The sequence below is a fragment of the Petaurus breviceps genome, unplaced genomic scaffold (genome assembly GCF_028583685.1).
Source record: "Petaurus breviceps papuanus isolate PSGF00001 unplaced genomic scaffold, PetGlider_PUasm1.0 90808, whole genome shotgun sequence".
NCBI classification, from domain to species: domain Eukaryota; kingdom Metazoa; phylum Chordata; class Mammalia; order Diprotodontia; family Petauridae; genus Petaurus; species Petaurus breviceps.
In genome coordinates this window covers 19,043,344-19,058,705 of record NW_027187349.1, presented here as the reverse complement: position 1 = coordinate 19,058,705, position 15,362 = coordinate 19,043,344, and the positions used below count along the sequence as shown (strand labels likewise).

The window sequence follows — 15,362 nt, the reverse complement described above, 5'->3', positions numbered from 1 at the left end:
TTGTCAAAACACCTATGGGTAAAGCCCAAAAGAATTATGGGAATTGGTCCCAAGCCCAGAAAGAACTCAATAGAAGAGCTCAAAAAGGAACTCAAGAAGCAAATGAGAGAGGAGGAAGAAAAATTGGGAAAAGAAATGAGAGTGATGCAAGAGAATTATGAAAAAAAGAGTCAACAGCTTAGAAAAAGAAAATAACTTCTTAAAAAGTAGAATTGGCCAAATGGAAAAGGTGGTATAAAAGCTAAAGGAAGGAAATAATTCCTTAAAAATTAGAATTTGGCAAGTGGAAGCTAATGACACTTACAAGAAATCAAGAATCAATCAAACAAATTCAAAAGAATGAAAAAGTAGAAGAAAATGTAAAATGCCTCATTGGAAAAACAACTGACCTAGAAAATGAATCCAGGAAAGACACTGTCAGAATCATTGGACTACCTGAAAGCCATAATCAAAAAAAGGACCTGAATGGCATCTTTCAAGGAATTAATCAAGGAAAACTGCCCTTATATCCTAGAGCCAGAGGACAAAATAGGAATTGAAAGAATCCATCAATCACCTCAGGAAAGAGATCTCAAAAAGAAAACTCTCAGGAACATTACTGCCAAATTTCAGAACTATCAGGTAAAGGAAAAAAATTTGCAAGTGGCTAGAAAGAAAGAATTCAAATACCAGGGAGTCACAATCAGAATTACTTAAGATTTAGCAAATGCAACCTTAAAACACTGGAGGTCATGAATATGATATTCTGGAAAGCAAAGGGGCTAGGACTAAAACAAAGAATTACCTTCCCAGTGAAATGAAACATTATACTTCAAGTGAAAAAAAATGATCATTTAATGAAACAGAAAGATTTCAAACTTTCCTAAGGAGAAGTCCAGCGCTAAACAAAGAATTTGACTTTCAATATCAAGACTCAAGAAAAGCATAAAAAGGTAAAAAGGAAAGAGAACACATAATGTATTTAATAGGGCTGAACAGTCCTACATGGAAAGATGATATTTCTAATTCTTAAGAATTGTACCACTGGGGTGGAGCCAAGATGGCAGAGTAAAATCAGGAACTTGCTTAAGTTCGCACTCCAACCACCTCCAAAACCGGTAAAAAAAAAATGACTCTAAATAAATTTTAGAGCTACATAGCCCACAAAGTGACAGAGAGAAACAAATCTGCTGAAGGTAGCCTGGCAGGCCGACAGGAAGGGTCTGTCACACCAAGCTGGGAGCCAAGCACAATCCCGCATGAGCAGTGCATGCCCAGACCCTGGGCATCCCCGACCAGCAGCACAGACCAGCCAGAGAAGATTTCCGGAGAGTGACTCACTGGCAGCTGTGGTGGTTTCCAAACTTCTCAACCCATAAACACCAAAGAGAAGGTAAAAGTTCAGTAGGGAACTCTGTTGGAATTGGGTGACAGAAAAGTATGGTCCAGCCCCTGCCCTTGGGGTGATGGGTGGTGGAGGTGCAGCGGCTGCAGCTGCTGCAGCATGGCTGCCTCTGGAGCTACTGGCCTGCAGATCATAGGGGCCCAAGCAACAATTCAGAGGGTAATTGCTCTTGCTTTGACCTGCTTGGATCTGGGTCACAGTCTTGGGTGGTGGAGCTGGGGTGTGCAGCCAGTGTTCCAGCACTTGTGGTGGCTGTAGAAAGGGCTCCCTCCTCAGACTTCTGAAAACAGCTCTAACAACTGTGAAAACACCAGCACTCTCCTCTCTGGAAGCAGAGTTCTACTGTGGCAAAGAGCTCAAAACTCAAGTAATTAAGTAGCAACACGAGCAAGCACAGGAAGCACAATCAGACCATAGAATCCTTTTTTGATAACAAAAAGGATCAAAACATGGAACCAGAAGAAGATAACAAAGTCAAAACTCCTGCATCAAAAGCTTCCAAGAAAAATATGAATTGGTTACAGGCCATGGAGGAGCTCAAGAAGGGTTTTGAAAATCCAGTAAGAGAAGTAGAGGAAAAATTGGAAAGAGAAATGAGAATGATGCAAGAAAATCATGAAAAGCTAGTCAAAGGCCTGCTAAAGGAGACCCAAAAAATACTGAAGAAAATAACACCTTAAAAATAGAATAACTTGCTCCTCCCCTCTTCCTCCACCTTCTCCTTCTTCTTCTCTTCTTCCTCACCATCACTACCATCATCTTCCTCCTCCTCCTCCTGCTCCTGCTGCTGCTGCTGCTTCTCCCTCTGTTCCCTTGGAGCAGTCCATCCTGGTGCTTCTTTTGTGAAGCAGCGGCTGAGGAGACCCCCGGATTTGCCATGGCTAACGAAAAGCCACAGGAAGGAGTCAAGACTTAAAACAACAACCACATTAATTTGAAGGTGTCAGGGCAAGATGGTTCAGTGGTACAATTTAAGATTAAAAGCCTTCCTTCCTTCCTTCCTTCCTTCCTTCCTTCCTTCCTTCCTTCCTTCCTTCCTTCCTTCCTTCCTTCCTTCCTTCCTTCCTTCCTTTCTTCCTTCCTTCCTTCCTCTCTCTCCTCTCCCCCACCCCTTCTCCCTCTGTCCACATAGGAGATCATACCCTTACCTGCAGGTGCTCTGCCCAAAGGAATATAAATTTTGATTACTGAAACCTCACAAGATATCTAGGTGTTTATGGGCTAGATTTCTTTTTATTAAGGACCATGCCTTAAATTTAAATCACTCTGACACTGATTGGTCAACAATAGGTCTCAACCCAGTCCTACCTTTGTCATTGTTTGGGTTCTGATGGCTAAGAGTGAATGTAAATAGTAATTGTTTTTGTTTTGGCCAGAAAACCTGAGGGTCTTCTCCTCCCAGACTGATTTTTTTTTTTTGCACTGAAGAGGCAAAAGAGGCTACTTTTTGCCTCATTTCTCACCTAGTCTTTTTCCCTCAATTTGTTTATTTTTAGTTTTCAACATTCATTTCCACAAGATTTTGAGCTATAAATTTTTCTCCCCATCTTTCCCCTACCCCCCACCCCAAAATAGTGAGCCTACTAATACCCCTTCTCCTAGCTTGTTCTCTCTTATATCCTCTCCCATCCCCCCACCCCAATTTTCTAGTAGGGCAAGATGGATTTCAATACACCAGTGCCTGTATATCTTATTTCCCAGTTGTATGTAAAAAAACAGGTTTTTTTAAACATTTGTTTTAAAAACTTTGATTTCCAGATTTTTTTTCCCCTTTTTCCTTCCTCACCCATCCCCACTGGGAAGATAAGCAATTCAATATAGGTGGTACATGTGCAGTTACACAAAACATTTCCATAGTAGTTATATTGTGAAAGACTAACTATAATTCCCTCCATCTTTTCTCACTCCCCACTTATTCTATTTTCTCCTTTGATCCTATTCCTTTTCAAAAGTGTTTGCTTCTAGCTACCCTCTCCTGCAATCTGCCCTCCCTTCAATCATACCCACTCTTATCCCCTTCTCCCTCATTTTCCTGTAGGGTAGGATACCCAATTGAGTGTGTAAATTCCCTCCTTAAGCCAAATTCAATGGGAGAAAGGTTGACTCATTCCCTTTCACCTTCCTGTTCTTCCCCTCCATTATAACAGTTTTCTCTTGCCTCTTTTATATGAGATAATATACCCTATTCTATCTCTCCCTTTCTCCTTCTCCAAATATATTCCTCTCTCACCTCTTAAAAATTTTATTTTTTAGATATCATCCCTTCATATTTAACTCATCCTGTGCCCTCTGTCTATGTATACATGTATACACATATATACACACACTCATATATATATTTATACATACATTCCCCCTACTATACATACATATGTATGTATACACACACACACACACACACACACACACACACACACACACATATATATATATATATATACATATATTCTCTTCAACTATCCTCATACTGAGAAAATTCTCATGAGTTACAATTATCATTTTTCTATGTAGGGAATGTAAATAGTTCAACTTTAATAAGTTCCTTATGATTTCTTTTTCCTCTTTACCTTCTCATGTTTCTCTTTTTTCTTGTATTTGAAAGTCAAAATTTCTGTTCAGCTCTGGATTTTTCATCAAGAATGCTTGAAAACCCTCTATTTCATTGAATGCCCATATTTTCCCCTGAAGCATTATACTCAGTTTTGCTGGGTAGGTGATTCTTGGTTTTAATCCTATCTCCTTTGACCTCTGGAATATCATATTCCAAGGGACTGAAGGACCCCTTAATGTAGAAGCTGCTAGGTCTTGTGTTATCCTGATTGTGTTTCCACAATACTCAAATTGTTTCTTCCTGACTGTTTGCAGTATTTTCTCCTTGACCTGGGAACTCTGGAGTTTGGCTCCTGGAGTTTTCTTTTGGGGATCTTTTTCAAGAGGCAATTGGTGAATTCTTTCAATTTCTATTTAGTCCTCTGGTTCTAGAATATCAGGGCAATTTTTCTTGATAACTTCTTGAAAGATGATGTCTAGGCTCTTTCTTTGATTATGGCTTTCAAGTAGTCCCATAATTATAAATAGATCCATATAAATATATCCATATAAATAAATCCGTATAAATAGATCCATGTAAATAGATCCATAATGGATCTATTTTCCAGGTCAGTGGTTTTTCCAATGAGATATTTCACATTGCCTTCTATTTTTTCCTTCGTTTGGATCTGTTTTATAGTATCTTGATTTCTCATAAAGTCATTAGCTTCCATTTGCTCCAATCTAATTTTGAAGGAATTATTCTCTTCAGTGAGTTTTTGAAATTCCTTTTCCATTTGGGCAATTCAACTTTTTAGGGCATTCTTCTCCTCATTGGCTTTTTGGGCCTCTTTTGCCATTTGAGTTAGTCAATTTTTTTAAAGTGTTATTTTCTTCAGACAGGCTGTTTACTCGCTTTTCTTGATTTTCTTGCATCATTCTCATTTCTTTTCCCAATTTTTCCTCTACTTCTCTTACTTGATTTTCAAAATCCTTCTTGAGCTCCTGCATGGCCTCTAACCACTTCATATATTTCTTGGAGGCATTTGATGCAGGAGTTCTGACTTCATTGTCTTCCTCCTATACCATGCTTTGATCCTTTTTCTCCCCAAAAAAGAAATCTATGGTAGGATTGCATTTCCTCTGCTTGCTCATGTTGCCAGTAAATTACTTGATTTTTGAGCTCTTTGTGATGGTAGATCTCTGCTTTCAGAATGGAGAAAGATTTGTCCCAAATCTCTGGGGTTTTTGCAGCTGCTGGATCTATTAGGAGGGTGCCCTCTCTGAAGTCCTCACAGGCTCTGGCATATTGGCCACAAACCTCAGGACCACCACCCAAGACCGTGATCCAGATCCAAGCAGGTCAAAGCAAGAGCGATTACCCTCTGAATGGTCACTTGGTCCCCCTATAATCTGCAGGCCAGGAGCTCTGGAAGCAGCCAAGCTCCAGCAGCTACAGCTGCCCTGCCTCTGCCACTTCTCACTCCAGGGGCAGGGGCAGAGTTCCCAACTGACCTTTTCTTTGGAGTTTATAGGTTGAGAAGTCTGGAAACCACCACAGCTGCTGGTGATTCACTTTCCTGAAGTCTGCTAAGGCTGCCGCTGGTTGGGGCCACCCTGGGGCTGGAACCATGAGGCTCAGGAGAGACTTGGCTCTGCTCCCAGGCCAGTGCAATCTATCCTTCATGCCAGTATGCTGGACTGCCTTCATGGGAGATTTGTTTCTCTCTGTCACTTTGCAGGTTCTGTAGCTCTAAAATTTGTTTAGAGTTATTTTTTTACATGTATTGGAGGTGGTGGGAGCCAGAGCCAATAAAAGTTCTGTTTCTACCCCACCATCTTGGCTCCACCCCTCACCTAGTCTTAATCACTTAAATGGGCATTGCTTCAGACAAACTGAGACCTGGAAAAAGAGCTTAAAAAGGCCAAGGTCTCCCAGTGCATCCAGGACCATCTCCAGTCATCCTAATCTGTATTTCACCACTGGACCCAGATGGCTCAGAAGGAGGGAGTAAGGCTACTGACTTTGTACAGCCTTGTCTCACTTAAATCCAATTCACTTGGAAATCATGACATCACCTTCCTCTTCCAGAACAAAGGACAAGAAACAACCTTTCTTCCTCCATTCCTTCTTTCCTTTATTCTTTCCTCTTTCTTCCTTTCTTTTTCCTCCCTTCTTCCCTTCCTTCCTTCTTTCCTTCCTTCCTTCCTTCTTTTGAGCTGTCTAGAAAAAGAAGTATCCAGATTAAATATTCTGGAGTGGCTGCAAAGGGAAGTGGTCCTAGGATGAATGGGGCATTTGATGGAGAAATCAGTAGCTTAGTGTTCTGCCCAGGTGAGCAGATGTGCAGTAACCACCCAACCCCAAACCTCCCTCTATTGTTACTGTTTTCCCAGACCATTTCACAGCTTTAGAAAACCTCAGGCCACAAACTGCTTCCTGAGCCAAACCCACATTGATGGGAGAAGAGAGTGAAGGCGCTTTATGGTGGGACTGTGAGAGCCTGGGAGACCCTACTGCCCCACATCTCATTAAAAAAATCCCATACATGCTGGCTGTTCATGGGAATTTTGCTAATAAGACTTTATTCCTTTAGCTGAATCAAATCTTTGAACCCTGGTGGATATCAATATCCTTGAGAGAGGTAACTCTTTAAGTTCTTATGAATCATTCACCTCTTCTAAAATCTTTCGCCATGATTCCTCATGGCATGGAAGTTAGCTTGACTTCAGCTCTAGTAGTGCTTGAGCTCTAGAGGGTCCTACTAGCAGGAGTTAGGTGGGATGGTGATGGATAGAGTGCTTGAATTTAGGAGGCCCTGAGTTTGAGTCCCATCACCAACACTTACTGGCTATCTGACCCTGGGCAAGTCACTTATTCTCTCTCAAACTCAATGTCCTCTACTGTAAAATGAGGATGATAATTTAACAGCTATCTCCCAGAGGGTGTTATGAAAATGGAAAGATAATGTACGTAAAGTGGTTTTTAAAACTTAAAGAGCTAGCTAAATTTTAACTATTATCATTATTACCAAGTTGTAAAGGCTTCAGGTAGAACATATGAGTTATCTAAGGACAAATCCAGCTTAGCTAAATTCCCAGAGGGTCCTCAACAAATTGGCAGGAGGGGATGAATATAATTCACATAGTTGAAGAGAGCTCGAAGTCCGCTTTGGTGAAAAGATAGCCAGAGCCAGAGTGTGAGTAACTAATAAATACTTTGCTTGGGGCAAATTGAAAGAGGCAGAAGGGAGAAGAGATTCATTTAGAGTTCAGCCACCAAGTTAAAGCTCCCACATGGTGGGACTGAATGAGGTAAAGGAGATACTGGTTTGTGGAAGCCCATATAGACCGTGCCTTGGATACCCTCTAGATTTTGTGCCGAGGGACAAAAGTCATATATTCTTTCCCTAGTTACCTATCTGTGTAAAGCAGCGAACATCACATATCCTTCAAGTGAGAGTCATTTGTACTTTATATTGAATTTGTTTTGAATGTTTTCCTAAGAGCAGTTTGTGATGAATCCTAGAAGAAGGTGGGGACAATGTGGCTACCAAGGGAAGAAAAAGCAGAAGAGATTGGCAGCTTCCAAAGACAAATGTCTCTGATTTTGCTGTCTTGCTGAGGGCTGACCTTGCTGGGGTTTATCAGCAGCTTGAAGACATCCCATACCTGTAGGGTTTTCCATCTTAATTCAAATCTTCCTTTAGTGATAACTCTTGGTATCCAAAAAGAAATTCCAGAGAAGAGATGCTCAGCCTGTGTGAACGTTTAAACAAGCATTTTAGGACCTGTTTCTTAGAAACAGAGAATGCCTGAACACCAGTCATATCTTACTAGGACTGGAGGATCATAGATTTGGAGCAGGCAAGGTCAGCAGAAGTCACTAAATCCAATCCCCTCATTTTACAGATGAGGAATTCACAGAGAAGTGACTTGCCCAGGAACACTCAGCTAATAAGTGAATCAGATGGATTCAAACCCAGACAGATCTTCCTGACTCCAAGTCTAACACACTATCCAATATAGTACAGTGCCTCTCACTCCTATTCTCACTCTTGTGGACACGTTCTAATTTTCAGGTCTACTTCACTGGGTCAGATTGTCAGTAAAGACTGAAGAGTTTCAATGGCAGGAACCCCAAGGGAGCTCACCTTTGGGAAATCTTTTTTTTTTTTTTTTTTGGAGAGGGGAAGACAGGGCAATTGGGATTAAGTGACTTGCCTAAGGTCACATGGCTAGTAAGTGTTTAGTGTCTGAGACCAGATTTGAACTCAGGTCCTGAATCCAGGGCCCATGCTCTATTCACTGGGTCACTTAGCCTCCCCTAGTGTGGCAAATGTTAAATGAATTCTCGTAACATGATTGATTGATCAATTGATCAAGAAGCATGTATTTATTCATTTAGTGAGCACTTCCTACAGTCCCAGCTGGCGGATGTGTAAGGACTGAGCGAGATGAGGAGATAGAGTCAGCTAAGTGTGTCTTCTGCATATCTGCCTGTTTTTCTTTCCCTTAGGGGTTATTTTCCCCCATTGCACTCCCACCAGGACTTCTGAAAATCTGCTTTCAAGAAAGAATCTAAAACTCATTCATACTAAGGTATAAATGACTGTTACTCACAGTGCTGCTGAGGATTACAAAAGGGAGATCAGCTGTGCCCTGGAGGAGCTTCTATTCTATGTATGCCTTTTTTTTTCTTCTTGATATGCAGGAAGAGGCATCCGAATCCAAGACATTCTAAGAGAAGATGAGACACTGACACACTTCCTGGTGCACACATTTGGCTTGCCTGACTCTGTGGTCTATCTTCTGATGAACTCCCAAGTCCGTCCTGAGCAGGTGGGGGACTTGAGTGTAATGAGAGTGAGCATTACACTCACTGAGCATGTGTCTGCCTTTGCTCCTGTGCGCGTGGGTATTCCCAGCCCCATTACCCATTACAGCAATGATAGGGGCGGGGGCGGGGAAGGGAGGGAGACAGAACAGAGTGGCTGTGATTTCACTTACTAGTTTGGACCAGGGTGCCCTGGGGAGGTCAAAAGGAGGACGCTTTGCTTTGTTTAGCCTTCTGACTTGTCAGAGGTCCTGGTTACTGCTTTAAATTCAGAAAAGCACAATGGGACAAGATGAAGAGGACGCAGCGTTCAGCTCTGAATGCCAAACAGAATCATCCTTTCCTCTGTTTCTGTAGGCTCCTTGTGATAGTTCTTTACTCTGATGGATCCTTTTTATTGTTGTAGTTCAGTCGTAGCTAACTCTTTCTGATCTCAACTGGGGTTTTCTTGGCAGAAATACTGGTTCCTTCTCTAGCTCATTTTACAGATGAGGATACTGAGATAAATAGGGTTGGTGACTTGCCCAGGGTCACACAACTAGGAAGTGTCTGAGGCCACATTTGAATTCAGGAAGATGGGCATTTCTGACTTCAGACCCCACTTCCATGTACTGTGCCACCTGGATCCTAATTCATGCAAAACGGCACTCCTTTCTTCAAGCAGACTGTTCTCCATAGCTCCTAGGCCTACACAATTCTTGTTGACATTTCCATCTTCTCAGAGAGCTGTGAATCTTTTGTTATTTTGGCCAATTTCTCCTTTACCAAAATCCAACCCATTTTATTGTTTCCTGTTGGTTAATATGTTCCCTGAAGGCAGGACCTAGGCCTCTTAGAATAATTGTGCATAGTGCCTAGCCTAACATTATGTGTGTATATGCTATTTACATGAGTTATGAATTTGTGGTATTTATGTCATAAATTATATTATGAATGAGAGGAAGGATGGATGCAGTGGTAGACTTAGAGTCAGAAAGGCTTGAGTTCCAATCCCACATCAGATGCTTACTAGCCATGTGTCCCTGCTCTTTCACTTAAGTTTCCTCACCTGTAAACTAAGGGGAAGGTCAACATATACAGCTCTAACCCTATAATCTTATGGTCACAAGACCTCTGATATCTTCTATTACTTGGTCAATTGTCTCTTAAGCTTCTGTGGCTGAAAAACTTGTTCAGAAGCAGCCAACAAGGGAGGCTCACCAGTAATTGCCTGGTGAGCCTCCTGGAACAAGCCTACATCTATGCCCTGGGCTTGACTTTTGACCTTTCCAAGCTGGTAGGACTTGCATAAGCTTTTGCTTCTACAGACATAGCAATCCAGAGCCTGTGGTCACCTCCATGTCACAGTGATGCACAGGAGAAAGATTGTAAAGAAAAACAAAATACAGAATGGCAGGGCAAATGAGGAATGATGAAACAGTATGGTTATGAGGTCTCTGAGGCCACCTTAGCTAAGGCCTTGGCCTGTGTGGCAAGTCACTTATCTCTCTGGCCAGCTCAGCTTTGTATCAGGTCTTCCACTGTACAGTCCTCCTGTTCAGTTTTTCCATCTGTAAGGACTGTGGTGAGAAACTTCCTAACACTTTCTTCCCAGGATCTGCTCAGAGGTGGTGAGAACTTTCAGGCTGGTTTCATGGTAGGAACACTGGCTTGGGACTCAGTGGGCCTGGGTTCAAATTCCACCTCTTACATTTGCTACTCATGTGACCTAGGATGAATCACTACCTGGGCCTCAGATTCATAGGACATGAGGGCTGGCTGGAAGAGACCTCAGAGACCATCGAGTGTAACTCCCTCATTTTACAGATGAGGAAACTGAGGCTGAGATGCAGAGATTTGCCCAGAGTCACATAGGGAGCGAAGGTGCTAGGAGGGATTTAAGCCCCTTAAGTCAGGTCTTTCTGATTCCAAATCCAGCACTCTGTCCTTGTTCCTGTCACATTTCCTGATCCGTAAAGTGAGGGGATGGGACTCTGTGGCTCCTGAGATCTCTTCTACCTCTAGATTCCTGATCTTATGAGCTAAAAAAACTATGAAAAAGATCCAGGCCTCTCTCTCTCTGGCTGTCTCTGAGTCAGGTGTTCACAGAAATGGGACAAAGGGTCCTACAGGTCAGGCTGTTCTTGAGGCAGCCCATCAGTGCAGGGCATCATGGTGCCAGCTGCCCCTGAATGTGCTGTCCCTCTTGTGCTGTCCCTCCAGCTGGAATGTAGCCCTGCCCCAGGGGAGGCTCAGAATGAGGCTTGAGGCCCCCTGCTGCTCTGGGGTGGGGGCAGGGGGAAGAATGTGTCAGCACTGATTGCTCACTTTCCTCTTTGCTGTCTCTATGGCTCATAAAACCGAAATCCTGGAAATGTGTGTGCTGACTTCCAGTTGGTAATAAAAGACAGCTAGAGATAACAAGAGAAACTTTGGGGAAATTTTTTTCCAGTTCCCCTCCAACAATACCAGTTATATTTAGGGCCTGAAAATTTTTCATGTGGGAAGAACAAGCCAGACCAGGGCCAGTATCCTGGGCTCTAGGTCACCTGACAAATAAGCCCCTGAGCTCAAGGAAAGCTTATGGTCAACCAGACACATACAAGGGCTCTATTCACATCTGCCCCACACTGGGGGTTGGGTACAACCTAAGAGGCAGCTCACAGTCCTGGAGAGAGGGCCAGCTTTGGTGTTAATTCTAGCCCAGTTCAAGTCCAGCCTTGGGCACATACCAGCTGTCTGGCCCTGGGCAAATCACTTAACCTCTTAGTGCCCAAAGGCAACTCTCTAAGACCCCAAGTTTCAAAGGAGTTGTTGATCTGCCTTTGTAGAAGGTATGTCCACACTGGGAGTTCTAACACAAATGAAAGTCGGAGTGTGGCTCCAAACTAAGATTTCTTCTTACCTTCACCCCAACTGTCCTCACCCATATGTGCATATGGTCCTGGGCCACTTATCTCTGTCTTAATTTCTCTGTGTTGGTCCCTCTTCTTTAATCCTATCTTCAGTCATTTCTTTCTCATTCTTGAGATCTCGAAGTATGGATTTTACTCCAGCTCTAACTGTTACCTCTCTGACCATCTCAGCCTATTTTTTTCATCTTCAGACATGCACCTTTAATCCCTTAATACTCTTTATTAGATTCCACTCCCAAGGTCCTGTTGAAAGGGCCCCCTTATCTGCTTTCTCATCTGTAAGATCATCTAAACATTAGAACATAGAGGAAAAAGAAAACAAACCTAGTCACAGTCCCTTGGGGTAGTAAATAGCCCGGACTGACACAAAATACTGCCTGTGGCCTTGCGACCTTACTTAAAAGTGACCTTGGCCAGGATGATTCTAATTTCTGACAGCTTGTACTGTATGGACAGGTTTCCTAGGTACAGTCCAGGAGAGACTGACCTAGAGCCAAGGGGTCCTCACAGTATGTGACCATGGGCAAACTGTGAAGTATATAAGTGGCTAAGCAGATGGGAATGACCATATCTAACCTGAATTTCGCAAAATAATTCATCTGCTTGTGAGTTTGATTGGAGCTTGGCTTCTTGGAGGCCAGGAGTCCTGGTCCCAAAAAGTTCTATCCCAGCTGCTATCCCAGTGCTAAGGTAACCCCTTGGCCCAGATGGGTCCCTCTCCCTTGCTTCAAGTGCCTCTAAGGTTCCCTCCCTTGGGATAAGAAGGAGAGAAGCCTTTAAGTCATAAAGAGGATATTCTGTTATTCTCTACAGTTTGCCTACGGTGTCCCAGACCTGATGCTGAAAGACATTGCCTGCAGTGAAGCCCTACTAAACCGGTTCATCATCTTCAACCAGAGACGAGGGGCCCAGACTGTCCAGAGAGCCATGTGCCCCCTCTCCCAAGGCAGTCTGCAGTGGGTGGAAGATGCCCTGTATTCTAATGTGGACTTCTTTAAGCTCTTTCAGCTGGTAAGTGAATGACTTGGCTGGTGCCCCCATGAGAGGAGTCATGCCCAGGCTGGAGGGCATGGAGCCAGGTTTTCAATGATCACTCCTGGAATGTCTTCTCCAAGATGGTGAGTCAACACAATAGTGGACTTATGGGCAAGAATAAGCCTTAAGAAGTCATCTGTCATATTCATTCTTTAGCTATTTTCTACAGAAAGCCAAAGTTACATGAGTGGTTATACCTATATATAAGAAAACTTGAATGAATAGGGTGCAAAGAAAAGAGTGTTAGATTCAGAGTTAGGGAGTCTGGGTCCAAATCCTGGCTCTGCCACTCACTACCTGTATGACTTTGGACAAGTCACTTAATTTCTCTAGGCCTCAATTTTGTCCTGTATAAATTAAAGGAGTTGGACTAGATGACCCCTGAGGTCCTTTCCAGCTCTAAATCCATGATTATATGAAAAATAAAATATAGATTTTTGTCTGTTTCCAGACCTTTGATTTTTATCTGTGTAGGGAATTCTCATTTAGAAATTCCCTCCCCTGATGCAAATCAAAAACTGGTCTGCAATTTGTAATCTTACAGAGTTGCCTAGTACCCTTAGAGATTAAATGACCCAGAGTATGTGTCACAGACACAACTTGGGGCCAGCTGTTTATATATTGTGCCATATTGCCTTTTATGATCAGAATAATAATCATGCCCACAATTACACAGTATTTTAGAATTTATAAGAAAGAAATACTTTGCAATGGATCTGCCCTTGGAACCAGGAAGACCTGCTGCTGAGACTGAGTTATTCTAGCACAGTAGGCCCTGGTAGGCCTCATGAGGCCAAAGGGCCTGAGACCTTCACCAAAGCTTCTCCCTGTCCTGCCCTTCCCATTTTTCCTAAGTTTATTGCTCTAGGGTTCCCTGTCTCCTCAGTAGGGACAACTGTGCTCCCAGCTCAGTTTCACCTCCATCTCAGATTCCCAAGGAACAGTCTTCTTCTTGACCCTAGTCTACAGTATTCTCCCAAGCAAGGATGGGAGAAAGTAAAAAAGGCATCCAGACTACAAACATGAATCAAGTATTGAACAGATAATTTTATTCCTACACTAAAAGAGAATGCTAAAGAATCATAGAATAATTGCCATCTATTGTGAGGCTAATATTCAAGGCTCCCTAGGATGTTTGTAAATAACTCTTGTCTTTGCAAGAATTTTACCTCACCTCCCCCAACACAACCTGGTTACACCAAATGGGCCCTTTCTTTTGATAGTGGCTCTCTGTGGGCTCCTCTTTTCCTCTTGTTGAGGTGTGTGTAGGCAGGGATGGGAATGGGGAGAGGCAGTGTCCTGCTGCTGCCGCCTCTGCTGTGGCTGGTCCAAAACAGCTTCTGTCTTTCAACACCAAAGCCCGTTACCAGAAGGAAGGAGGCACAGAAAGCACGTGATCCCATTCCAGATATAGGCCTATGAGTTCACTGGCTGGGCCAGCTGTGGGGGATAGTATGAGGAAGTCATCCTTCAACTTCAAGGCAAGAGGGAAGAAGAGTCCTGAGAGGTGGCAGTTGTCACTAGTATATCCTTGAGGTGTGTGCTCAGCAATCAATAGAAAGACTCCTGTGGATGGCAGGGAGTAGTCAGAGAATGTCTACACTAGTTCTGAAGTGTGTGTGTGTGTGTGTGTGCATGTGTGTGTGCACATGTGGCTCCCCTATCACATATTTCTAAGTAGTCCTTCAATATTTACTACAGTTTTACTGTGTATTATATTTTAAGAATGGAAATTCCTTGAGGGCAGGGATAATGTCCCAGGAGACACTTTAGTAAATGTTTGTTCAATTGAATTGGATTAGATTGATTATGACAGAATCTTTCCTGGAGGAGCTCAGGTGTTTAGATCTTTTGCCCCCACCCCCTTTTTTAGGAGGAGACCTCTGCTCTCTGAGTTCCCAGAAATTAGATTAACATCCTAAAAAAAACATCCAGTAGAATATGACAACCTGAGAGCAGGGGCTGCTTCCTTTTTGGTTTTGTGTCTCAGCCCCTCTCCTCCCTCCCCATCCTAACACAGTGCCTGGCACATAGTAGGCACTTGATGAAAGCTCTGATTTGAATTCCACTACCACCCTGTAGCTCCAGCTCTTTCCTCTTGATTACAAGCATGCAGCTGATTTCAACAAACTGGTCTGAAGCACCCACGATGAACCAGGTATTGTGCAAAGCAGGGGGACCGACCCAAAGAGGAGAACGCGGCAGAAGTCTGTGTTCTCAGAGAGGTTCTGTTCAGCAGCGTTTGTATCCAGAAGGAGCTGGGAGGTGGGCTGGATCAGGACAGAATCACACAAAGGATCTCTGTGGGCAGAAAAGGCTCTATTCCTTTATTCCAATAGGAAATGGGACTGTGGGAGACCGTTTTTGTTTCCCTTAGGTGTCATCGTGTTGGAGTATTGGACATGGAGTCAGGGAGACCTGAGTTTGAGCCCTTCCTCAGACACTTACTAGCTGTGTGACCCTGAGCAAATCATTGAACCTTTTTCAGCCTCAGTTTCCTCATCCCTAAAAGGCGGGTAATAATAGTACTTGCCTCCCAGGGTTGTTGTGAGGGCCAGGTGAGATAGTATATGTAGTATATAGTATACTATATATGGTAGAGAGATAGATAGATAGATAGATAGATAGATAGATAGATAGATAGATAGATAGATAGATAGATAGATAGATAGATAGATAGATA

At 43.0% G+C, this 15,362-nt stretch overlaps 1 protein-coding gene across 1 annotated transcript in view; it reads left to right on the top strand.

Moving 5' to 3' along the window:
• ABCA4 (ATP binding cassette subfamily A member 4) overlaps nucleotides 1–15,362 on the top strand; it is a 172,162-nt gene that overhangs the window by 11,012 nt on the left and 145,788 nt on the right. Inside the window, exons 5-6 of the mRNA XM_069070555.1 lie at nucleotides 8,632–8,755; nucleotides 12,458–12,655. Coding sequence (XP_068926656.1) covers nucleotides 8,632–8,755; nucleotides 12,458–12,655 — 322 coding nt within the window. The remainder of the gene's footprint in view (nucleotides 1–8,631; nucleotides 8,756–12,457; nucleotides 12,656–15,362) is intronic.